Source organism: Tamandua tetradactyla, chromosome 19 (assembly GCF_023851605.1).
Source record: "Tamandua tetradactyla isolate mTamTet1 chromosome 19, mTamTet1.pri, whole genome shotgun sequence".
Lineage (NCBI taxonomy): Eukaryota > Metazoa > Chordata > Mammalia > Pilosa > Myrmecophagidae > Tamandua > Tamandua tetradactyla.
Window position 1 is genome coordinate 5,774,452 of NC_135345.1, and position 26,451 is coordinate 5,800,902.

At 48.4% G+C, this 26,451-nt stretch overlaps 2 protein-coding genes across 3 annotated transcripts; one reads left to right on the forward strand and one right to left on the reverse strand.

The window, feature by feature from the left end:
* Window positions 1–1,200: 1,200 nt before the first annotated feature.
* On the forward strand, window positions 1,201–9,285 carry GRPEL1 (GrpE like 1, mitochondrial). Its single transcript, XM_077136338.1, has 4 exons — window positions 1,201–1,289; window positions 3,938–4,100; window positions 5,404–5,485; window positions 8,062–9,285. The coding sequence occupies exons 1-4, from the start codon at window positions 1,228–1,230 to the stop codon at window positions 8,406–8,408; spliced, it is 654 nt and encodes a 217-aa protein (XP_076992453.1). The 5' UTR covers window positions 1,201–1,227; the 3' UTR covers window positions 8,409–9,285.
* TADA2B (transcriptional adaptor 2B) lies at window positions 3,750–26,407 on the reverse strand. Of its 2 annotated transcripts, XR_013165688.1 has the most exons (3): window positions 26,102–26,407; window positions 12,199–14,142; window positions 3,750–3,963 (listed from the first exon to the last, which is right to left on the reverse strand). XR_013165688.1 is itself a non-coding variant. In XM_077136337.1 (2 exons), exons 1-2 carry the CDS (start codon window positions 26,369–26,371, stop codon window positions 13,150–13,152), a joined length of 1,263 nt encoding a protein of 420 aa, XP_076992452.1. In that variant the 5' UTR covers window positions 26,372–26,407; the 3' UTR covers window positions 11,540–13,149. The 2 variants fall into 2 exon arrangements, 1 of the variants encoding a protein (XP_076992452.1); XM_077136337.1 differs by lacking the exon at window positions 3,750–3,963 and having other exon boundaries at window positions 11,540–14,142.
* Window positions 26,408–26,451: the final 44 nt, after the last annotated feature.

Sequence of the window (26,451 nt, forward strand, 5' to 3'; positions counted from 1 at the left end):
ACGTGGGGGGGCAGAGGGTCTGGCCTGAGTACTGGCAGGAGGCCGCTCCTACTGGACCCCACACTGGAGGGACAGCAGCTAAGAGGTACGGCACCAGGGGCACCTTCTCTTCCAGCACCTCAACGTCTTGGCGCCATCAGGATGAAGTAGCACAGACCTGGGTCAGAGCACTGAAAACATCTGAATCCATGAGCTTTAACTGTCTCAAAAGTTTTCTTAAGTGCTGTTACTTTGTTATTGTTTGAGAAAATTGAAGGTAATAGAAAGTACACCAAAAAACGATGCTCCAGTATTTCCACCACCCAATAGCAAACTGCTAACACTTTGTCACATTTGCTTCCTGTGTCTGTTTTACTAAATAAAACTCACAGATGCACCCACTCGGTTCCCTCCTGCTGGCTCCTCCATCACCGCGAAGAAACCAGCCCCAGTACTGGGTCTTCTCCCCAGGTAGTCATCACTGTTTTCTTAACTGCCCGAAATTGACGTTTTGAGGTACTTTTTGACCCTTAGCCTGACCAGTGCGGGGTGTTGTGTGCCCAGCGCTGTGGGAGGAGCAGCGGGTGCTGCGGCTTATTCCAAGGACGGCGGGGGAGCCGGCGCAGATAGGGGCGCCAGGCATGGGCGGGGGCACAGGACACGGGGGGGCTCCAGGCACGGGCGGGGGCCAGGCGGAGGGGGACGCGGAGCGGAGCGACCACGGGCAGCAGAGCGGCACTCGGGGAGGCACGGAGGGCTTGGCCACTCCTGGCTGGGCGTCTCCAGGCTTCGGCTGCAGGTGGGTTTCGCCTCACTTCGGGCAGCCGGCATCGCCCACTTCCCTCTCGGGCCTCGCGGGGACACCTGGGGAGAGGGCGCGTGGGCCGGAATCTACAGCCGCCCACGCCCGCACTTCCCGGCCCCGCCCCCTCATGCTTCCTCCCCATTGGCTCGTCGCACTACGTCCCGCCCACAGTCCCCACCCACAGCACCTTACTTTCGCCTCCTCACCCTCTGAATCTCCTGAAGGACTCGGACCCCACCCACCAGGGAAAGGTTCCGCCCACGAGCCACAAATATTGGTAAACTGTTGTCCTTCCATCATAGGAAAAGAGGCCACGGATTGGCTGAGGGGAAAGAGTTGGGCGGGGGGAACCACCACAGAGCTTGCGCGAGTTGCGTGAGCCCCAGGAGGCGGGCCGGCGACCCCTGCGCGTGCGCAGTGACGGAGTCGGGCGGCGGGCGGACATGGCGGCTCAGTGCGTGAGGCTCGCGCGGCGCAGCGTCCCGGCTTTGGCGTTGTCTCTCAGGTAAGCGGCGCTCAGCTTCCCTTGGCCAAGGAGGGAGCCACGCTCCTTGGTGTTTTCTCTGCTCGGAGCAGCGACCTCCACTCCCACTCGAGGCCCCACCCGGCCGAGGGCCGCCTCGGGGCCCCCCTCGTCGCCTCCATTCCCGGAGCTGGGCACCTTCGGGACCCATCCTGCCTGGGCTGCTCTGCTCCTGGGCTCCCCCCGGCGCTGCCTGCCGGCCGGAGTGTCTACTCCGCGAACCGGTCGCGTGAGGTGCTAGGGGACGGATGGCCCCACGTGTGTAGCTGTCTGCTTCCGTCCACACCTCGCACCCGCGCGCGCACGGAGCAGAGGCAGCCAAACTTCTCGTTACGCGCTTGAAGAAACAACCAGAGAGACGTAGAGACTTGCCAAAGGTCACGCAGCGAGGCAGAACTGGGCTGGGACAGTGACTTACTCATTTCTTTCGCTTCAACAGACAGCTCAAGGCCAGGTCCCGAGCGGGGCTCAGCAATGTTTTGTATAACCGAGGTCCCGGTTACCCCTGTTTCTGGGCTGTTTCCAGTCTGCCTCGAATTCCTCCTCCGCTTCCGACTTTTCCGGAGTCTGAGATCAAAAGAGCAACCGAGTCTGAACAGCCGGGGAGGGGGGGGGTGAGTTTATTCCCACTGCTGAGTGTAAGAAGAGGCAGTGCCTAATCTTTTTTTTTATCCCTGTAGCTTTTGCTTTTTGCAAGTCCTATCTCAGAAGTTAGTTTAGCAAGTACTTAGCATCTTCTGTGTTGGAAGAACTACCTGGAATCAAGTTGCTTGTCAGAGAATCTACTCTGGACCAAACACTGGGGTAGAAACTGGATAGAGTAAGATATGTGTGTTCCCTCACTTGGATGAGGAAACTAGATTCCAAACATTAATTACTGTGGAAGGTGTTATCACTACCTTAATAAATCATATACAGCAGAAGAACATGGGAACAGGGAGCATTTACCCACTGGTAAAAATCTGAGTAAAAGGCTTTTTGCTCAGCTTATTTGTGATTTTGTACTTGGGCTTAATTGCTAGGAGAGTGAACACCAAATAACTTCTGTTTCAGAGAACTCATTTTTGTGGAAAAGGTGATCAGCTTGACTTGTAGTCCTAGCCCCTACAGTAACTTAACTCTCCAGGACTCAGTTTCCTTCTTTGTAAAAGGTGGGCTCTGGGCCCTGTTGTGTTTCTTACCACACTTCACACTGTTGTGCTGCAGGAAAGTGTGCAGGGCAGGACTGACCTGCAGAAAAACTGAGTGGTTGTCACACCCAGGGGCCAGGACAACTAGAAAAGAAGGTTCACAAACAGTATACTCAGTTTTTAGATTAGTCGCTTTTTTAAATAACAAAAGCAAAAATGCAATAAAAAGTTTATTGTTCTCCAACATCATGTAAACAGTCTATTAGGGACTGTTCCACACCTTTCTGCAGCCTAAGAAACATGTTTATGTACATAGAACTTCTGGTTTGTTTTTATAAAAATTGAATCACGTTTCATATATTTCTCTATAAGTTGTACTTGTGACTTAATCATACACCCACAGTGCATCCAGAAGATGACAGTTTCACTCATTCTTTTTAGTGGCTGCATGGTATTCCAGATTTTGGAAGCAACAGTTTATTCAACCATCTCCTTACTTATAAGCATTCTGTTTCCAGCTTGTCACTATTCAGTTCTGCAATAAACGTCCTGATATATGTATTCCTGTGTACTGATAACTTTCCTGTTTGTTCAGGCAGTTTCTTTTATCTAGGAAGAAAACTGAACATTGTTTATTTGCAGATTGGACTCTGACATAATAAAGAGCGCTACTCTACTGTTCTTGGTGAAGGACCTGGGTTTTTAAGACCTTGTTCTGTTACTCACTAATAGCTTTGTGACCTTTTTTGATGGGGGGATAAGACCAGGGATACTTGTCATTTCCAATGTTAGTTTTCGAGTTCTTTGTATTTGCCCTGTTGTATACCCCTGTGCTTTCCTGTCTCCATGCCTTTGTCCAAGCATCCCTCTTAGATGCATCTATCCCTTCCACCCCCACCCCCACGCCCTGCTGTATGACTCTTATCTGTCCTTCAGAGCACCTTTACATGAAGCCTGCTATAGTCTCCCATGTCCCCAGGCTAGAAAGGTTCTGCTCTAAACCTCCCAAAGCACTTTGTCCCTCTTTTATTACCTTTAAAACCAAAAGTAGAGTTCTTTATATGTAAATATCTTATTTTGTCAGCATGACTTCAGTTCCCTGTGTGCAAGCTCTCTGTCTGGCCCATCTGTGCAATCAGCATCAGCACTGGGCCTCACCGCTTAATACCTACTTCATAACTTCTGGTGGGGTCTGAACGATAGTATCTCAGAAGCGGTGTTTAGATGGAAACAAGAGGTGGATAGCAGTGTAGCCTTGTTATACTGACATGTTTGTTTAGCCTGTATTACAGAGGATTCTATATACATAAAGAACTTCTGTACATCAAATACTATTTGGCTTTATTAGATCCAAGGTAAGTCTTTTCTCTCGAAATCAATAGCAAATAGTTTAAATTATCCCATAAATTTATAAAATTATACAGCTGACTTTTAATGAGCAGAAAAAAAAAAGACAAAAGGACACAAAGTCTTCATTCCTAATGTGTGACTTTTCTTTAGGTCCTTTCCGCGGATGTTGTGCACAGCTACAAAACAAAAGAACAGTGGTCAAAACTTGGAAGAGGACTTGGGTCAGACTGAACAGAAGACAGACACCCCCTCTACAGAGAAAATGCTCATGGAAGAGAAGTCCAAGTTAGAAGAACAGCTAAAAGAGACAATGGTAAGGACTTGCGTGCTTTTAAGTGGGTTGTTGAACTCTGAGTTTCTTACATCATCAGGATAAAAGGTTTTTCAGAGAATATCTGGTCCTGCTTCCATGTTTCCTATTGGTTCAGAGCCCAGAGGAGGTCAGTCATCCATCCAGGGACTCAGATTGGAGCAAACGACGAGTTGCTGCTAAGGCAGAGACTAGACACCAAATCTTGCATGGCTCTGGTTCTGAGAGAATCATCTTTACCTCCTACATAGATTATATTTAATTAATACTTAAACTGGTCTTTACAAGTGTGGTTGTTTAAGGTGGTCTTAGGGGAGGGATTGCAAGATACGGGGTCAGAGGTGTGGCTATGGGGTACTCATAGGGAGGTAGGAATTTTATGAACTAGTTAATTGATTATTACTCCATATGAAAAAATAAAAATGACAAAAATCAGTTCTTTAAGGACTTGGAAATGATTATATCAAACAGTGCCAGCACTAGAATCAGCTTTTTATGTATCTGAATCCTTGCAGCAGTCCTGTGAGTGACTCTGTTAATGGCTCTGTTTTGCAGATGAGGCACCCGAGGCCCAGACAGGTTCTGGGACTGGCTTCCAAGCACAAAACCATGACTTACCCAGGGCAGTGTGGCCTGGGCCTCCTGTCTCCTGATCCTTGTGCTGTGGGGCCTGAAGGCTGAAAGTGGGTGGAGAGGGGTGGGGGGCGTGGGGGCCCACAGAGGAATTTAGTAAATGTTAAAAGCAGGAAAGCTCAGAAATGAGTGTGATTATGGGGAAAATGGTGAAGAAATGAGGAAATCAGAATTTGGATGATTATTACACTATAAATGCTTGAACTTGAGCTATCTCTGGGTAACATTAAAAATACTAAAGGTTCATTAATGGTATTTTATCCTGTTGTTGGGTTAGAGGCCGAAGGTTTCCACCCTTGTCATCCTTCTAAACCTTTCTTCAGAGGTATCAGGAACTTGAGATGGGTTGGGCCTTCACTGGGGTCCTTAAGTTGGAAATGCTGCTGAGGAAACTAATGGCCTTTCCTTGAGGGGTGATGAGGTTATCAGAACCACAAGGAAATCAAAGACCTTGACAGCTTATACCACACTTACTGGAAATATGGACACAATTTTAAATTATTCTTACTTAATGAGCTGTATTATCTACAGTCCAAAATATCAAAAGTAGTTAATAGATGTTGTCTGTATTTGGACTTGGAGTTCATGTACTCATTTTTTGAGTAAGGCTTGTACTTGATGAATTTACTGTTTTCTTCATGTAAACTTCCTTTTTTATTTTTTTATTTTTAAGGAAAAATATAAGCGAGCTTTGGCAGATACTGAGAACTTACGGCAAAGAAGCCAAAAATTGGTGGAGGAGGCAAAATTATATGGTAACTAAATGTTAAGATGATATTTTACTGGAAAGAAGATAATTGGGGTGGGAAGAGAGGACAGCACGCATATAGGAGTATCAGAAAACAAGACTGGTAGCCAGTGGTGGAGGGAAATTTTGAAAGACTCAGTTGCATTCCCCACAATTTTTTAAAAGATATGTCAGTAGAAAAGGTTGATGAACAAAGATGGGAGGGTTATGACTGACATTCAGAAATGTAAGAAAATCCAGCACAACCTAAGTGTAACCTACTTGGTAGCACAGACTTAACTCCTTTTCCACCGTGACAGTTTTTTCATGAATCTGTAGATGATTCTAGCACCTCAGCCTCTCTGAATGTCCAGTTCCTTGCCTGCACCAGCAGTAACATCCCTGCCACTTTTTATTGTTACCTGTGGATATCTTTGTCACTGTCCTTCCACTTGTACAGGTGAGATAATCAAGGCTTAGAAAATATAAATGATTTGCCAAATATCCCTAAGCTCGTAAGTATCAGCACTAGCACTGCGGCCACTGCTCTCGGCCCCTGGCCTGTCTGTGGTTCTGGTTGACCATGAGCTGCCGCTCAAGTGCGTGTACTGACTGTGAGGTGCTATTCCTCCGTCTTCCCGGTGAAGAACCCAAGGCTCAGGACAAGAGGCTGGTGTGCCCACAGTCACACAGTGGGTGAGAGTCCAAATGGAAACTGAAGTCCGATCTCATCCTGCTGCCCTCTCAGCAACTTTCAACACAGATGCAGTCACCTCCATTTCCTGGTTTTCCTCCTCTTTCTGGGATGCCCTTTGTTTACTTCTTAACCGTCAGACCTCTGAATGTCTGACTTTTTCAGGACTTGGTATGGGCCCTCTCTTCTCCTCTTCTTATGCTCCCTCAGGGACTTGCCCATTCCTGTGAGTTGAAGAGGCATCCTGATACAGATTTCTGGATCCAGTTCAGACATTTCAGATATCCTTATTTATATGACATCTTTACTTAGATATATTGCAGGTATTTTAGTCTTCCTCCTCTTCCTCGTTTTAGTAAATAATGTCATTCCCCATCCAGCTTAGGTTGGGATTCTGAACGTAGCCTTTCATCCTCCCAAGCCCCCCATCCATCCCCTCTAGGGAACAGGAAGGGACCTCTCATCCACTGACTTCCTTTCATTGCTTTATTTGGTCAGAGTCAGCTTCAGTGCCCGGATCACTTCTGCACCAGTCTCCTGTAGTTAGTCCAGTTCAGCTCGTTGGCTCCAGTTGTAATCCCTTCCACCCCATTCTTCACATCCTAAGCTAAAGCAGTCTTTTTAAAGTATACTTTGTTCACAGAGCAAACCCCCCACCCACCCAGTGGAAAAACACACACACGTATACTTTCAGTGTCTTCCCTACCTGAACTGACTCCTACCTGCTTCATCCTGTCTGAAAACACTCAGCCTCTTCCTCCCCACATGCCTTTCTGTGTATGCTGGCTTCTTTTAGCTCCCTGAGTACTAGGTTACCTCCCCACTCGTCACGTCTAGGTTCACATACCTGCACCTATCCCCAGTCTAAAAGAAGCCCTTTGGTATAACCTTTCCTCAGTACCGATCACTGCTCCTTTGCAGTGCCACAATTTGTTGATGTATCTGTAATTTGTGTGAGTAGTTAATGCCTGCCTCTTAGACTATACACTCCACGGGGGCAGACAGTTCCCCCACTTGCAGCACAGGGTTAACAAATAGATGCTTACATTTTTATGGGTAGGTAGAAGCAAACCTTTTAAAGCAGGAGAATGAAAATATAAGTCAAGTTGTAAATAAGTGTGGCTTCTGCCAGGCAGAGCCTTTGAAATGTGAGACCCTCTCTGGGCTCTTTTGGGGCAGTGGGACAATGACATGGACTTTGGTGGCAGCTGAATCCAGTGTGAGCACACCTCACCCTTGTCCTCACTGCAGCATTTGAAGCATTTTCTTAAAACCGCACATTATCTCTTATTCAGTGCATTTCCTTGAACTTTGAATGACTTTTGTTATGCTCATTCTTCTGTTAGATTAACGATTAACACCAGAAATGTGTCTCTGTAACTCTTACAGTGCATAAAAATTGCTAACATTTACTGAGCACTTACAGTTTACTTGACACTCTTAATGTAAGTCCTAGTATCATCCATTTTATAACTGAAGCAACTGAGGTCCAGAGTGGTTAAGTAACTTGACCAAGATCACATGCCATCAAGTAACAGGGCGAGAGCTGTGAACCCAGGTGGTTGGCCCCCAGTCCTGGTGCTCTTTTGGCCCAGCAGCTGCCATGTAGCGGCTATACTGTCCTTGGGGATGGCACACTCTGTGGGAGGACACTCTCCCTCTCAGTCCAGGGAAGAGTGAAGGGGAGATGTTCCTGTGGAATTTTAGCTGCCTGTCTTCCATCTTTCATCGATCATATGTTTTAGTTATCCAGAAGAGATTTTTTATCATCAAGCCATTGAAATTCTAAGACACGTGAATGATTTGAAGTTTTTAAATAGCGTATAACTGAAATAAACAATGCTTTATTTTGAATTTCCCTATGCAGCTGATATGGAAGGCAGATGATTTTCTTCTTTAACTTCATTTAGGCATTCAGGGCTTCTGCAAGGACTTGTTGGAGGTTGCAGACATTTTGGAGAAGGCAACCCAGTGTGTCCCGAAAGAAGAAATTAAAGACGATAACCCTCACCTGAAGAACCTCTATGAGGGTCTCGTAATGACTGAAGTCCAGATCCAAAAGGTGTTCACAAAGCATGGCTTGCTCAAGTTGAACCCTGTGGGAGCCAAGTTTGACCCATATGAGCATGAGGCCTTGTTCCACACGCCAGTTGAGGGGAAAGAGCCAGGCACCGTGGCGCTGGTCAACAAGGTGGGGTACAAGCTGCACGGGCGCACCCTGAGACCTGCCTTGGTCGGGGTGGTCAAAGAAGCTTAGCGCCTCTTTGGGTTTGGGGTTTTTTCCTAATCACTTGCTCTAATTCTTGAAAGGCTGGTTTGTCTTTTCTCATCTATCAATACATTTGACCTTTTCCCAAGCCTTGTTGGAAACCTTAAGTAACCAGTGGCTAAACAGAAAATTAAGCTGGTTTCAAAATTATATTGTTTAGTGAACTCTAAGTTACATTGTTTAGTGAACACTGGTTTTGGGTACCACATACTTATTCCACATGTATGTCTAAAGAGGGCCTAAAGGACACTGTTGGACTTACAGTATCGTGAATAATGTTACCTGCTCAAACTCTGATGAACTTAAAAGTATTTTAATTGAATAAAACATCTTCAGGAATCCTGCTCTGGCTGCCTGGACACACCCAACTCACTGTTTCTCCTGGAACTCACTTTAGCGCACAGTACTGGGATACTAATAAGCCTACTGCACATTTCATTCACTAAAGGACGGACAAAAGTTAAGACATTTTTCTTGCTTAAAAAACCTACGGTGACCTGTGTGAGGCATAGACAGGAGTTCATCTGTAAGTAGTTACTGTCTAACTGCTAAAAATGATTGGCTTCTGACTTTCTGTGGAGATATGAAATGAATGTATGTACCTTAACAGTCCTTGCCACCTTTATTTTGCTTGTAATTGAACTGACAAAAATCAGTTCTCTTTGCCCTGTTTGGTTCATCTAAATGTAGAAATGTTTAAATCTATATTCAACTAATACAGACCACCTTAAATTATATTCTCTAGTAAGATGGACTTTCTCAGAACATGCAGACTGCACACTTGGTATACTTTAAGTGTTACTGTTTCATTTTTTCAATTTATTTAAGAGGATTAAAGTCCTAATATGTTTATTTTTCTACTTTCTGATAACTACTCTGTGTGCTTTATTGGGAGAGATCCTTGAACCACTAAGGAGACTTGGCTTTCCCTTTCAAATCCTGAATCTGTGTATTTAGCACAAACAGGGAACACACGTCAGCTCTGGAACCAGAAGGGGGAGAGCAGCTTTCCTCCCGTTCAGTCATGCTTTGCACAAATGGGCTTCTGCCAAGGGCAAACATCTTGGCCTGTTCTGTAGAGATGCAAATGTCCAGGAGCTGAAAACACTTTTGAGCTACAGCCAGAACATGCACAATTTGCCTCCGTTACCCACTTACATGAACATAGGGCTTAGGAACAAAGTGAGGGAGTGAGGTGCTTGTTATGTAATACAAGAGAAAATAAGCTTCCAATGTTTTTGCTTCCAAGAGATACTTCCCAGATTGGAGATGGATACTGTTACATCCATTAAACTGCTTAAAAAGATGGGCACAGTCTGGTTTGTCTTTTTGATTATTTTGGAAAATATGGGTAATATTCCCATAATAAAAAATTCAAACATTTTATATAATTTTCAAATAGTCCCCTGCCCCCTCATTTAAGCTGCCTTAAATTTTTTGGTCAAAAAAATACTCCAGAACTAAAGGCAGTAAAGTGTACTAGATGAAACACTGAGTGAAAGTTCCAGCTCTGCCTTCTTGTAAGCTGCGTAGCTACCGAGTCAATTATTCTACTTCCTCAGAACATCTCTGTACAGTGAAGACTGACTAAGAGAAGTCATCCTCACACTGAATTCCGTGGCTGTGGGTGGCAATGGGGAAACCAGTATGCCACCCCATCCCCATACTGGCCCCCCTTTTCAACTACTGCCTGTAGAGAGGGTTCTTAAGTATGGCAGAATACAAGTACCACGAAAACAAAAAATTTGTTTAATGACAGACATTTACACTGGTCATTAAAGGCTTGACTCCATTCTAGCCAAGTTTCAAGAGTTTGCCTCACTGCAGATGGAGGAGTTACACAGTGTAGACAATCTAAACCAGCACAAGCTTAGATCTTCACGGGCATCTGAAAATCTGAACAACTCAATCAGAAACTCACCTTTCTCTGGATTTTAGGCTATTTTCAGGAAAGGAAGGCTGCTAACAGAAGGTAATTTTAGCTAATTTTTTGGAGGAAGCATTTTGATACAGAAATGCCAACCTAAAACATGTCATGTGCTGTGCTATATGTGTTTGAATGTTGACTCGCTGTGGCTGACCTGAAGATCAAGGAGCAAGTAGGAAAAAGAAAGCAGTGACACTAGTTTGTTCTCAACTTGTTTAATGTGTAAAAGGGTAATAAAAACGGTAGTCAGAATTAAGGTCTTTAATACATTCTTGGAATGTTGGCCATCTGAGAACAGCTGAAGAATTACCTGACTTTTTGACTCCAAGTTATAGGTGGTTTAAATTGAAAAAGCCTAGTTCCATGGGATTGTAGTAGCTAATTTATCATGAGAATTAAATATCAAGATAAAAAGGCCCTGAACTCACAGCAGGGGTGAGGGCTAATGTGACAAGAATAGCTGGAGCTGTAGGGAAAAGAGGCAACCAATCATAAAATTACTTTTCCTTCGTAACAAAGTATTAATACTTTAACATAAGTTAATTATACATTCATCATGGTGCTTTAAAACAGTCAAGCCTAAATAAATTCTTCACACCATCAAAAAGAAATGCATATTAATAACCTGCTTAAGCGCAAAGTGTTTCGTTTGTGAGCTTATGGCCTGGGGCTGACACAGTTACAGGGATCTTAAGTCTGGCAATAGATTTAAATATAAAAATAAGATTAAATTTAAAACTTCACCAAACTAAGATTCTGATCTTAAAAAAATCAGTAAGACACCAGAACAGCTAAACCCAATGGTTCTCCAACTTTAGCTTACATCACAATCACTGAGAAGGCTTGTGAGGACAAGGACGCCTTGGCTCCCGGAGTTTCTGATGCAGAAGGCCTGGGGCGGGTGGGGCCCAAGTGAAGGTCTGCCTTTCTAACTTGCACTGGGGTGAGGCTGATGCTGCTGACCCAGGAACCCCCTCTGAGAACCACTGGCTAAGACAGCTATAGAAACTTCACACCATCTCCAACACTTCACACTGGCTTTCTGTTAAGTTTACTGACCCTGTGGGGACAGAGTAAAGAGACCCTCCTGAGCCTCACACACCACTGCACCCTGTTGGTTATTGTTAATTAACTGGGAGCACTTCTCTGCCAGCAGGCAATGTATTTTACAACTAAAGCCAGGTACAACATATTTAAAATGTGTTTTATTTAATGCTGAAAAATTTACCTCAGGGGACAGAAGGATGTAAAAAGAAAGGAAAAGGCACCATAATTAAGTCATCCTTGGAAATGAGGTTTTTTTCCTTTTTCAAATAACTTCACTTTAATGTAACTTCAAGCCTGAACATTCTGGGAGGTAAAGAGTCTCTTGGTACCTATGGGAACAGGAAAGGCAAAGCAAGCTTCCTGAAGGATGGAGGGCCTCAACTGTAGGGCTCACCACCAACTCTCTTTAAAGCAGGGTCTTCTAGAAATAAGAAACCTAAGCAACCAGAAGACAAATGACTTCCTCGAGCTTTGGAAGGAAGGTACCGTATACATCCATGAAAGAAGGCCCCAGGAAAAAAGCTTAAATGGGGCTGTGAAGATGCCACTTCCGAGGGTGATTCAAGGAGAGCACGCCAGAGGGGCACACGGGGCCCGGGGACTGCTCTGGCGCTCCCTGGACACTGGCATACGTCCTGGCTCAGGCTGGGGAGACTTTGCTCACCTTGCTAGTCAGGAGGTGCCTGATGACAACCTAAATGAGACTCCGAGCCAAGCCAATGCGGTTGTATTTTCCAGGAAAAAGTAACTGCAATGGCATTGAAAATCCTGGAGGCAGCTAATACCAGAACTGCTCGCTCTTACCTTTGAACTTTAGGTGGTTCTTCCAAGTCAGAGGCACTGCAAGTACAAACAGCAGCAATAAGCAGCCCCTTGGGAAACCCAGCTCAGAGCTTGCGGCAATCCAGATTAGTCTTTGTGTTCCTATTGCCAACACACTGCCCAGAAGCACCCCCATGAATACAGAAGGAACAGGGCAGAAGGGTTGCTCTTTCCCAGTGACCCAGCAGACTCTGCCCAGATGAAAAGGAGGCAAAGGTCGGTTTCAGGACTCGGGAACTACGAGCTTAAGCTGTGCTGCTGCCTATAGTTCGTGGGAGCCCATTTAGTCACTGTGGCCAAGCACGGATTCTTCCTCATAAAGGTGCCAAGGAAGCTTCCTTCTGCTCCGATCCTCCCACTCAACTACCTTCTGCTCCAGCTGGGGGAGCCTGGGCCCCGGCCTGCCTCCCTCTAAAGTGCCATGTGCCAGGGCGTGGATCTGGTCAGCTGGCTGGCAGCAAGGCCCCCGCAGGGAGCCTGCAGGGCAGCCTGGCCTGAGAAGGGCTTGTGTCATCAGGCTAAAGCCAATGGCCTGTCGGTCCAGCAGTAGGAAATTGCTCCTCTTCCCCACAGTACAAGAGTGTCTGTACCCAAAGGGAAGAAAGTTCACAAAATAAAACGAAATTATCCAATCTCATAATATTCTCCAAACTGAACATTTAAAGACAAATCATCATCTTAAGGTATGACTTTGAGGACTAAGTTAAAATAGATATCCCAAATTTGCTTCCCCCATGATCCGATGTAAGAGTGTTCCTATTACTTCTTTCAGAGGACCATGAAAAGATTTCTATATCTTAAAAAAAGGAACTCAATTTGTTTAAGAAAGATCAACAATGGGGGAAAAAAGCTCTTCTTCTTCTACCTCCCTTACCCCAAGTCATTTTGGCTCACAAGTTAGTTTAATATTCTGGCTGTCAGAGCATCTCAGCCTCAGGAAGCATCCCTGGATATCCAACCACTTTCCGTGAGGAAGTTTAAAATCCTTTTCTTTAAGACTTTGTCCAGATAACTAGGCAGGCGGCTTTTGGAAGGGATTCCTTGTCGCTTCTGGAGGTGATCTTTAATGATGATGGTTTTCACAGTCACATAGCGAGCTGGGCTCAAATTTAAAGAGCTGCAGAGCACCTTCTCCCGGTCGGATAAGAGCTCAAAGCCAGGCAGGTTTTCAATGGCAGCAAACTCGCCATCTCTGCCGTCCTCCTTTCCCCTTTTGGAGCCGGCTATGCTTTTGTTCTCCTTCCTCTTCTCCCGTTTGTGCCTTGCTGCCTCGTACTCTGCAGACTCTTCCAGTTTTGTGATCCCATTTCGCCGATACCTTTGCAATTCTCTAATTTTTGCCCGGAGCATTTTCTCTTTATGCATGTTTTCAAACAAATCGTCAAACTCCTTGCAGGACATGAACTGATAGAGTGGCCTCAGTTTTAACCGCAGCTCCTTCTCTTCCTTAGTGATTTTGCGTTTCATAGTCTTTTCCTTATCTTTCTTGTCTTTTCCTAGGAAGGCCGGCACCAGGTTGTAATCGCGGGCGATGTTCTTCCGCCGCTGCCTCTCCTTGAGCTTCCTCACGTACATGTCCACGTGGGCGCGCTTGAGCTCGATCTCCACGTCGTCGTCGTCGTAGTTGACCGAGAGCCCGCTGATGAGCGTCTCAGCGTCCTGGTCATACTCAATCTCGTAGTCGTCCCGCAGCGGCATGTAACCCAGCTGCTGCTGTTCCGCCACGGAAATGTCAAGAGGAGGCAAGGGGGTGGTGAGGCTGGGAGAGAGGGGACCACCACTGGGGCACGTGTGGTCTGTCACCCGATTGGGGATGGTGTCGGGGATGCAGGCCTTCCCCAGGTTCCCGTGGATGTACATGCTTACGTAGTGTTCCATCACTTCTTGGGGAGTCCGGGAAGCACCAACATGAGCAGCCATATCCTCCTGTAACAGCAAAGGACAGAAATTACATTTCCAAGTCAGCTCCATTACCATTTTCATACAGGTCTACCCAAAGTACTTGCTGTCAACATCATGACCCACCTCCCCAAAGACGCTCAGTGGGGTGGTCTTTTTGGTCGAAGGGAATAATGACTTGGAGAGGGGAGGATCTGCCCCAGGATCTGTGGTAAGCTGGCGGCAGAGCTGAAACCAGAACTCACGTCTGAAGCCTGTGCTTTGTTCTCATTGCTTTTTAAATGGCCCTGGACCGGCAGAGCCCATCTGGTGTTTGCCATGTGACCCCACTGCCAACACCATGCTCTCGGGAGCTGTCCATCTGGGTGCCTCAAGGCCACAGGTGGACAGTCTCAGAGTGTCTACCCACACCTCCTCTCAGGCAAACTTCTTCATTCACAGATTAGGAAGCAGACTCATCCAGTGGTCACCCATCAAAGTCCAGAGCTTATAACCCAGGTCTGCTGATGGCAGGAGGGCCTCTCTCCCTTCTCCCATTCTGTCATGTAGCCTGCCTCCCAGAATGGCAAGGGCCAAGACCCCGGGTCAGACCCCAACCCTGGCCAGAGGTACCACCTTGTTTCTTTTTGAGACAATGCAAATGGCAAGGTGAGCGACGAAAGGGAGATGGCCTTTGTTTGGAACAGCTTCCATAATCAAGGAGCTAACTGCTGGCTCCGGACTGGAGGCCTCCACCACTCATACGAGAAAGGGACTCGTGTGGACAAGGTTTATTAATGGGAGGAAACTGTATAACTCCCTCAATCTTTTCCTTTTGCCAAGAGGCTTCTTCCTCAAAGTCAACCACTAAAGCCACTTCAGAAAGTTACTGCCCAAAATGCGTACTCATTCAACCCCCAGCAACCACGTATCAGCCCCTGCAGCCCTCCACTTGTCCCCTGCCTTCTGCTCAGCAGTTCCCTGGCAGCTGGGCGGGCCTCATGCCCAGCTCTAAAACCTCAGCCCGCCAGGGTGCAGAACAAGCTGCCGTGCTCACCCCCAGCAACAGCCACGCAGCTCCCGCAGCAAAATCACGATGACCTCTGCGTCCCCGAAGTCCAGCTGGGATCGAAGAAACCAGCCAATCCACTCATGCCAACAACTGATGAAAAACAGAGCACTGTGGGAGAGGAAATTATTCTCGGTTCACTGAATAGAACCTGCAGCTGGGCCTCAAGGTCAAGATACGCACCCCAGGTTCTAGCACCGGGACTCTTCCACCAGGTATCAGGGCGTCATGGGTGTGGCTTCCCAGAACGGGTGTAAATAAATCCAGACTCAGATACAAAACATGAGATCTCTTTTTAAGAATCATAAAGTGAAGTGTAAAGATTGCAACTAAAAATAGATTCTGGTCTTATAGGAGTGAATTATTTGTATGATTTCATCTTTTTAAACAAATCACTATTAGCATCAAATCTGTTCATTATATTTTCTCAGGAAACATTTGGCAAAGAGCACACGTGCATACACAAACACACACACACACACATCACAACCATCATCAGCATCTGTCACCACTCTGTGAACCCTTCACACAACTGGGCATCTGGAGACCTGTCCCGGATCCCAGACACTGACCTTATGACCCAGGCTGGTCACCTCACCCCTCTGAGCCTCCAACCCACTAGCGTCCAGTCCAGCCCCACCCACCTCATGCTTGCTCTAAGGACCAAAAGAGAATGGAACTGAACAGGCTTATTCATGCATCGTAGTGGGCTACACCCAAGAGAGGGACCCAAAGGAAGTCTCCACAAACAGAACAGCCAGGGAGAGCTTGGGAGGAGCTTGTTCTTCTACCCACCCTACCTTGAGTCAGAAAAGTTCCAAGGATCTGGGTTAGCCTCTGGGCTAAGGAGAACTCTAGGCCACTTCAAAGTGATGGAGCAACAGTGTCCCTGACCTGTACTTCTGGAACACAAGGGCCTTGTCAGGGAGAAAGCCCTGGCTGACCTCCACCATGGGGTCAGGAGAATGGAAATGCCATGTCTGAATGCCACTCATCTGTACTTCCAATGTCTAAGGTCGGGGGGCAGAAGGATGGCAGAGCCTCTGCTCATACCCAGTTTTACCATCCTTCTGTCCAAGAAGGGACCTGGCACACACCACAAATCCAGGTTCTAGTTTCCTTCGTGCCTCCTGGAGATGAGTGCCACACCTGGCACGTAGCTGCGGGACTCAGCAGTTCCCAGGCAAGTGTGGCTGGGCTGAGTCAGTTTACCAGGGAGGAGCCTGAGGCCCAGAGGTGCTGGGCGGTTCAACCAAGGTGACATGTTAGACAGCAGGGCCCCAGTTCCTCTCTGGGCTCCGTCCAGGAAGAAGCCAGGCAGTAAGAGGTCTGCTGGGCGAGGAGCATGGGAAGGCTGTCAGCTGACAGGGACACCAGCCAACCACCCACACAAGCCTACGTCCATACGGAGGCTCCTCATCTGCCTCCCCAAATTATCACAGGCTTAGAGCTCCACACCTGGATAAAATTTAAATCCTGAAAGAACAGAAAGATTCTGCTACTCCACTTGTTACTTCACTGGAAGTGGGTTCCTGTTGGACCTTCCAGTGCCACTGCTCTGAGTGTAGACTTCCTTTCTGACCCTCACTCTCCATTCTGAAATCCTGGAAAGTCAGGGCCTTTCCACATGCAAAATACATTCACCCCTATCCCAACCTCCCAAAAGCCTTACGCCACTTCAGGGACAACCCCAAGTCCAAACTCTCCTCACAGTGAGTTACAGGTGTGGTCCGCATCCAGCAAGATTCCCATCTGGGGCCCTGTGGATCCTAGAAATCAAGTTAACTGCAAAATGCAACAGTGGGTCAGGCAGAGGATGGCCACTTCCATTCCAGAAGGGAGAAACTGGAAGGAAAAAGGGGTCCCCATCAAGTCTGAAACCCTTGAGGGCCCAGGCCATTAGATTTCAAGGTGTAAGTCATCTGGGATCAGTGCTTTGTCCAGGGGCCGTGGGAGCTGATGGCCCACATACCCCTCCTAAGCGCTGGAGTGGGCCAGGCTCTCCCCTTGATGCTGGAGCCTGGCCCCACCTCTCTCTGAGCACTGGGGTGAAAGCACCCCCCTCCAAACGCCAGGGCAGGCCCGCTCCTGCCCAAACACCAGGGCAGAAGCCTACACTCCTGGTCCCAGGAGATCTCTTCTGCCCAGACCTCTGCTTCCCTGACTCTGACCTTAAAGTCATTTTTCCTTCATTTGCCCCTTGTCCATCCCTTTCAGTCTAAGCTGGCAGTGCTTCTGCTTATATAAAATTCTCAAATAAACTTGTTGGCTTTCTGAACAGTTTAAAGAAGTCCAAGATACCAGACAACAGATTCCACAGGTCCTTGCTGGATAACTACATTTCTATTTCTGACTTCTCTGAGATGAACTGACTGGACTCATGTTTGGCTACACCCTCTCTAGCAAAAGGCTGTTCAGCTATTCCTTTGCACAGAGCCCTGGTTCTCTGGGTATCACGTCCTGGGAGCTCAGGGAGAGCCCTGGCAGAGCAGCATCTGGCCTAGTCTCAGAGTATGCTCTGTGGATAGGTTGAGAATTTAGCAATTCAGTCCTCAGCTTATTCCTTTTCTCAAAGGAGACACCAGTCCATACCTTCCACACTTAGTTTGGAGATCTCAGCTAAATGTCCAAGTCCCTCACTTACATGTACTACCTTCCATCAGTTATCATGACACAAGTTTGCCAAGTTCTCCACCACATTAGAACAAGGACCACCTTCCCTCCAGCTTCCAACATGTCTACATCTCCTTTGAAGGCCTCACCAAAAGCACCTTTTACCTCCACATTTCTCCCCATAGCTGCTCAAGGTGGTATATGTATTCTCTAAAACACTACAATCTTTCTATGCCCCTCCCTTCACAAGGAAATAGGCTTCTTCTTCAAGTGCAATTTCAAACCCACTTCCACAAACTGTCTTGGTTTGCCAGAGCTACTGTAACGAACAGCACACACTGGGGATGGCTCACAGTTTGGGAGGCTAGAAGGCCAAATCAAGGTGTTGTCAAGGACATGTTTTCCCCAAAGCCTGTTGTGCTGTGGTGCTGGCAGTGCTGTCACATGGCGCTGGTGCTCTCTCCGGCTTTGACTTCTACTTCTGACTTCTGACATCTGTGTCCAAATTTCCTCTGTATAAGCATTACACTCATGTGGATTCAGGCCTGAATTCAGGCTGCCTCATCTACTGGGATCTTCGAGGATCCTATTCCCAAATCACACTTAACTAAAAGCACCAATTTCAAGGGTCCTACCGACAGGTTCACACCTCAGGACCACAGCTGAGGACATGCATTTACGGGGACATGATTCAATCCCCAGCAGCCTCCAAACTATTTCTTTTTTAATATGACTGGGCTACAAACTCTGAAAGTCTGGGAGCACTAATCTAGCAGGGTCAGCCAGTGTCATTCACAAAAAGCCTTGGCTTCACCCTCTCTGGAACTTTCCGGGACCCAGCATAAGCTGGCCAACTTGCAGTTCCCAACCCACTGGAAATGCCCTTTACTCTCACACAGGCTGGGGAACCTGGCCAGGGTTCACACAGCTGGCCAGGGTTCAACTCCTGGCTCCCGTCCCTCACAGGCTGTGTAACTTGGACAAATTACTTACCCTCTCTGTGCCTCGGTCGCCTCACCTTAATTACAGAGGCAAACATACTAGCTATTTCAGAGGGTAGTAGAAGCAGATGAGGTAATGCACTGATGTGCACAGCACTTAGTCCATGGCCTGACACACAGTTCGCACCCCACAAATATTAGCTATTATTACCGTGAAGTTGTTGGCTTCACTCTCAGAGCCTTTATTTATCCCTCAAGATTTGGGTCACCTCACCCAAGAAGCCTTCAATGGTTCCCCCAGAGCTGGGTTCAACTGCCAGCCCCATTAATCACTAGCTACGAGATTCTTATCCTCTTAACTTATGCTTCCTAATCTGTAATCCTTCCTCTTAGAAGGTTTTGTCAGTATAAAAGAGAAATTTTTTAAAGTAAAAATAAATGCTAACATTTAAATGCTTTTACATAAATCATCTGATTTAACTCGCACAGCAGTTTCCCCAAGGTAATATCATTACTACCTGTATCCTCTAGATAAGGAAGGCACACTTAAAGCTATCGACCAAGGCCACGAGACCCACCCCATGGCAGGCAGCCTGAGTGCAGAGCACAGGCTCCTGAGGCTGCAGTGCCTCTCCCAGATACGATCTGATAATGCAGCGCACACAGAGAGGAGACCTGCGGGATGAAATGCAGCCTGATGCTTTGAATGAAAAAAGAGAAAGCAGAGCAACCCAGGCTAGTGTGTTTCACCTTTCTTTCTACACCAACCACCTTAAAGAAGTGGCGTCTCTCAATTACAGAGCTCAAACTCTAACCTCTAGTACCCATGGAAGGAGGCGCCAAGGGACTTACTTCTTGGCTGCTCAGAGAATTAAATTCAGACTTTTTGTATAAACCAGTAACTTTTACTAGAGCTACAAATATCTTTTGGTTTCCTGGGCATCATTCTTATGCCAGGCTGGTGACTCTGCTTTGGAACATTTTTAAATGCCATCATAATCATCTTGTCACTTAAATGGCTTCATTCCAGTCCTTAGCTCAACTAGAATCTGGACTCTGAAAGTGCCAAGACAGAGAACATGGAAAGTCTCCATGAGCTGAGTCTGGGATAACTTCCCAAGGGGTCTCGAGCCATGCTTCAGGGGTGGGGAGGAGCATGCAGCCACTCCTGTTTCTTTTGAGACAAGAGAGAAGCATCAAAAAGGAAAGACGCAACCATGGCACTCTCCACATAAACCTGTGGTTCCCTGGGCAGCAGAGACCCCGGGATGGGCTGGGAAGCCATGGCAGCGACTTAGGTAGCTCAGGGAGGGAAGGCAGGGGTCACTGCTGGGACACAAGAAAACTGGGGAAAGAAGAGGCTGGAATGCAGGTGGGCTGTCCAGTGTGTCAAGGGGACAAGAAACCTGGCTGGAAGAAAAACCGAGGTAGAAAACACAGCAGGAAGGTGGGGGGCTCACTGGTTGCAAGGCCACCAGAAGAGAAGCCCAGACTTGCCAGCTGGCTGGAGGGGCCGCTCCCATGGGCTCTGATGTCATCCCCTTCAGTTTCTCATCCCCGGGAGACAGAGCCGGTGCTCAGTAAAGGCATGGCTGAATGAACAGGCCTGAAGGCCTGGCCCCCTCTCTGATTCGCTCCATGACCCAGCATGCTGGGCCGACCTCAGCTATCTGTGAGGGGCACGTGCAGGACATGTGCAGGGTTGCCTCAGTGCACACCTGCTGCAGACGGGCACATGGCCACTCCCAGAGGCCGGCACTGGGGCACCCCGGTATGTTCCTTCCATTTCCTCACAGTTGTCTTCTCTGCCCTGTTCACAGGGGCAACAGATATGCCAGGCCTCCTCTCAGCAGTCCAGTGCCCTTCACCTCTAATTTCAAGCCATGCCTCCATTTCCAAAATTTCACTCACTCCAAGCACCACCGTTTCTAACTTGACTCTCAGACACTGCCCTCTAGGAATAAGCCATAGGGCAGAAGGCCTCCGGCTGCGGGTCCCTCCCAGCAGGACAGGGCAGTGAGACAAATGTGGCCTTGGAAGCCAGACAGCTACGCGCAATTGGATCCAGCACACACCCACTGGGAGTCCCGGGCACGGGCCTCCTCTTCCAGCCTTCACTTCTGTCACCTTTAATGAAGTCAGCAGCAGCCCCTGCCTCAGGGCCTGGGGAAATCTGAACCAAGGCTAGGCATGCAGGTGCCCGTCCTTTGAGCTCAGTACCAGTGTGCTCCCCTCATGCCATCCTCATCCTCCCAACAGCCCCCCATCTTCATCCCTCTGCTCAGCAGCTCCAGCCTGTCCTCCTTGATGGCACTGGCCATTGGTGCCACTCCAGCACCAGTTTACACAGCAGGGATGGCCCCTCAAAACAATTAAAGATTTCAGTTCAAACAACACTCCTGTGAAAGAGCTGTGAGACGTGGCATGTCTTTCTTTCCCTTAGGGGTTCTTAGCAGAGGCTCCCTGAACCAGCGGCATCACCCACGCAGCTGTAAGACCCGCAGTCTCAAGCCCCACCTGGATCTACTGAATCAGAGACGGAGGTGGGGGAAGAGGGGGTGGGCGGCGGTCTGTGCTCTAACAAGCCTTCCAGGACTCTCCAATACCTGCCAAACGTTTGAGCAGCAGTGCTCTGCAGAACCCTATGAATTCCAGCTGGCTTCCCCATCCAGGCGCTTTCCTCCTCCAGCCCATCTTCCAGAGCCACTCCTAAAACTGCACCTCACAGCACAGGGATGGGGCCCTAGGCGTCCCACCCACTCACAGGAGAGAGCTCTGCCTTGGGGACAAGGTGACCATGCTAGTGGCTCCTTGGACCCACTGCCACAGAACTCCCTGGAACCTTTTATACATATTTCCAGACCTCACCCTTAGGGATTCCAGTTCAGCAAATCTGGGGCAGCCCCTGAGAACTGGAGGCCTACAGGTGGTCCTGCTGTGCCATCAGGAAACCCATGAAAATGAGGGTCCTGGACATGAAGTCAGAGGATCTGGGTTTGGATTCTGACTCAGCATGTGTGTGTTCCTTCATGGCCCATAGGTGTTGCCTTATTTGTAAAAGGTGGGTGACTCTCAGCAGGGAGGGGGGCCTAAGTGAGAGGGGGGCCAGCCCTTACCACCCCACTCCCCAATTATGCCCTCCAGCGCCACGTCTCTGGCTGGCAATCTCCTCCCTTCTTCCACCACCCTTCCTGGCTTGCACATTCCACCAGGCAGACCGCCCTTTGCCTGGCACTGAATGCACCAGGCTTCCAGAACACAAAATGCTCCCTCCACTTTCTCCTTCCACCTGGAAGGCCTTTTCTTCTCCTTTCCCCAAAGAATAATCTTAGTTCCAGGTAACCATATAACACATACAAGCTTACACAGCTATCTCCCTTTTATCAATGTGTTTACCTCAAAACTACATGCTGAGGAATCTTTCTCTGCATCTAGCACAGTGGCTGCCATGTGACAGCCCCTCTCTCCGTACTAGCTGAATGAATGAATGAGCACACAATGGAATAACTAGCTACATATCTGACACTGCCATCTGCTATCATCTAAAAAGGCAGTTAAGCCTGTTATTACTGTCCCATCTGCCTGCAGCAATCAGCCTGAATGCATGTCTATATATGTATGCAAAATGCCCGACACAGTTTACAAAGAACTTTGCATACTGACCTCTTTTCACTAGAAACCTCATCATCAAGAGCTAGCTAGAATCCTCCCAAAAAGCCCCCCTGACCATGGTCTGCAGAGGCACTCTCAGCTGCCCTCTAACTGCTACCTAAGTGACAGCTCAACTTCTTTGGCAACCAATCAATGAGTCTATGTCTCTTCTACCAGAGTCTTAAATTCCTTAAAATATTTGTTTCTCATATCCTTGTGTTCGTGTGTTCTGGCAGGCTCTGGATCCCCTAAGTCTCTGAGTCCTGCACAGCAAACACCACCAAACTGGCGCCGAGAGGCTCTCAGAAAGCCCTGGTGATTTGTTTCTGCCGGTCCTGTCTGCTTGCCAGCTCCTCCCTCCCCCCGTGTCCAGGCCTTCTGGCCTCTACTCAGATGTCTCTTTCCAGTCCCCTCGGCCTGTCCTTACTGAACAAGCATGTGGGCACACGGCGGCCTGGTGCAGTCTTCAGCAACAACCACGTGACCCTGCCCTCCTGGGATCCTCCCTCCCCCAACGAATCCCACACAAAGTAGCACAACCCCAAGGCTGTGTGCCACCCTCTGGCATCTGAGAAATCAGAACTGAGGTTTCATCACCTGGCAGGAGCACCCCATGCCCATTCTACTCCAGGAACCAGCCTGTCAGCCTGAGTTCTGCTCTCACCTGTGCTTCCCCCCAACACCACACACTAACCTCACCACTGAATCAGGTCAAGAAGGTCAAGGTTTACTCTTTGGTGAAGCCCTTCCAGTCCACCTACTTCTGAGTCATTGCTTCTTTAACTATAAATTAAAAATAAGAATCTACCCCCCAGGGCTGTTATAGAGATTACATGAAATATGTAGATAAAGAGCCTGGCCCAGTTATAGGCACATGCTAAATCTGTGATAAATGGGGAATATCCTTACCTACGTGCACACACATGAATATATGTTCATAGAGAACCACACGTCTCAGAGCTGGAGAACAGCCTTAGATGAAGAAATATGAAGCCTAGAGGGGAAAAGCAACTAGTCCAAGGCAACACAGCCAGAGAAGTATTCCAGCCTGGCAACCTCAGAGTGCGGTCTGCAGAAGCAGCAGTAGAGAGCAGCAGCAACTTGCTGGAAATGCAGACACTCAGGCCTCACTCTGAACCTGCTCACAGTCTGCAAGTTAACAAGCTCCCTGGGCTGCTCAGCGCACACTGATGTTAGAAAAGCACTGTATTACAAAAGAGACCTGCCCCCTCCCAGCCCTAAGCCTCTTCCACTAGCTAAGATGTTTTAGTTTCCACAACTTGTTTTTGTGTATCTTCCACAGTACTACGGGAGGGAGGAGGGCAGTGTAGACTGTCATTGGAGTGATTTTCTAAAAACATAAGTCTTACCACATCTTCCTTCAGCACCTTCCAGCATGCCTAGGATTCAGCCTCAGGCCTACCAGCCTACCTTGTCTCCGGGCCAGTGGGAGCTCAGCTGTTGCTTCCCCTGGACTGTTTCTATTCCTTCTGCCTGGAGGGATCTTCCTCTTAGTCCTGGCTTGTGACGGATCTTTCTACTTCAGTAGCCAGAGAGACTCTGTCTTTCTCATGCCATTCTCCATGCATTTATCTCTATAAAAGGGCAGTAAGGACTGTAGACTCTACGTCACACCACATCAGTTCAAAACTTACTGCCCAGGGCTGCTGGGGGGCATTAAGGAGAGACACACTCAGCATGTGCTCGGTCGTTGTAGCTGTCTTTACCCACTATTATAGAGATAAATGCATGAAGAATGGCATGAGGAAGACAGAGTCGCTCTGGCTACTGAAGTAGAAAGATCCGTCACAAGCCAGGACTAACAGGAAAATCCCTCCAGGCAGAAGGAATAGTAACAATCCAGGGGAAGGGAACAGCCGAGCTCCCACTGGCCAGGAGGCAAGGTCGGCCTGGTAGGCCTGAGGCTGAATCCTAGGCATCCTGGAAGGTGCTGAAGAGCGAGATGGTAAGACTTATGTTTTTAGAAGATCACTCCAATGACAGCCCGTGGAATGGGCTGCAGGGGACCTGAATAAAGCAGGGGACCAGTTAGGTGGCTCCAGAGGTGGTAATGGCAACAGCTGGCAAGAGCCTGGATTAAGGTCAGCAGTCGTTAGATTTGGCACAGGCTCTGAAGACTGGATTGGTGAGGAAGTGGACAGAAAAGGATCTGAGGATGGCTCCTGGGTTTTTAGCCTGAATGAGGAGGTGAGATATGGGTCAGGTCCATTTGCCATGTCTGAGATAAGCAGATGAGGACATCACAGAAGGCTGGGTCTTAGAGAAGAGCTCAGACCAAATGATTAAAATAATTTAGGCTACTTAGAGGCAGGGATTATAATCTTCCCTTTCTTTCAGAGTCCTGCACCACTGCAGAACCAGCACAAGGAAGACCTTCAGTAGACATCAATAAGCAACATTTAACAATATAGCGAGACTGAGGTTTTAGGAGAGCGGTGATCACAAAGCTGGCCAGTGGGTAAGAATCTGTGGAACAGTGTCTGCTCGAAGGAGTCGGGAGAAGAAGAGAGGTGCCAGGTTTTGGGGATTGGGGAATGGTCCCAGAGAATGATTCACTTTACAAAAAAGGAAATAAAACAAGTATAGGTTTTAGAACAGGGCCAGTGTGGAATGTCTTCTCTCAGTAAACCAGGGAGGAGGGGAAGTGCAGCCGGAGAAGCGGGGGGCCACAACAGACCAGGGGAGGGGACCAGAAAGATTAGGGAGCTAGGGTTATGTCTCATGGCACCTACTTCTTGTAAAGAACTGAAGATGGCCACAGATCCTTGGTGGTTACAGATGAGAATACAGCTAGATTTTTCCTTTCTAATACGAATGAAAGCTTCCTCTTCTGGAGTGGAAAGAGCTCCTTAAGGATAACTGAAAGAAGAACCACATTTCTCTCTTTCAAGGAACCCACAGCACTATCTTGTAAGTATAAATGAATCTAGTCCAGCTCCCACCTTTCCCTTTCACCAACAGTTTTGACAAAAATCTTCTGATAAACAGGGCAAAAACTCAGGACTCCTGCCTGTTCCATCATCCTCTATTCATTATTTACCGACCACTCTCAGCATTGCTCCAGCCCCCAAAGAACTTGTGCATTGGCAGGGAACAAGGCACACACAGACAACCACAGAAAGCACACAGAGCCACGAACACAGATTAAGTGCACGAGAGACAGTGAGACAAGCCTCAGGGCATGTGTGAAATTTGCCTGGCCTTCTCCACCACTGTTCTCCAGGCAGAACCCCCTCCTTCTTCAGTGCTCCTATCATGCTGTCAGGACTGCCTGTCTCCAGGAACTCCCCAGGTCTGGCCCCTTGTTTGCACTCAGTATAGATATGGGGAAGGTATCCCGAAAGATCACGAAAATGAGCTCTGCTGTCAGAAAGCTAGAGTTCAAATCTCCAGTTTGCCTCTTCCTGGCTGTGTGACCTTGGCCACGTTGCTCAGCTTCTCTCAGCATCAGTTTCCCCACCTGTAAAGTGGGGTGTTCACTGAGCCTAGGGCCATGGGCCGCCTGGGGAGAGCACTACACGAGCAAGGCAAGGGCTGGGAGGTAGTCTATTGGGCGAGAAGGGGAGCAGCCAGCAGTGTCCAGACGCGCAGAGCCCATCCTACAGGAGAGGACACTAGCTCTCCATCACCTGCCAGTGCCCGCGCTCAGCCTGGGAGTCAGGGGCGCCCCAGAGCCAGGGAGCCTCAGTTTCCCGTCCCGCCCGCCGCTCACCCAGTTTCCGAAGCCGAACTGCTCGATGGCATCCAGCAGCAGCTGCTCCTCGCGGCTGGTCCAGCCGCCCTCGGCCTCGGGCCCCCAGAGCGTGAAGCGCCCGCCGTCCACCAGCTGGTAGCCGTGGTAGCGGCGGTGGTGGCCGATCTCGGCGCCGGCCGAGAAGCACTCGGGGCACAGCTCGATGTCCTGGCACTCGGTGCAGCGGAAGCGCAGCGGGCTCACCTCGGCCAGGCAGTACACGCAGTACTTCTTACCGAGCTCCGCCATCTTCCCCCGCTCGCCGCCCGCCGCCGCCGTCGCCGCCGCTGCCCGGCCCGACGCCGCTGAGGCGGAGCCCGGCGTCAGCG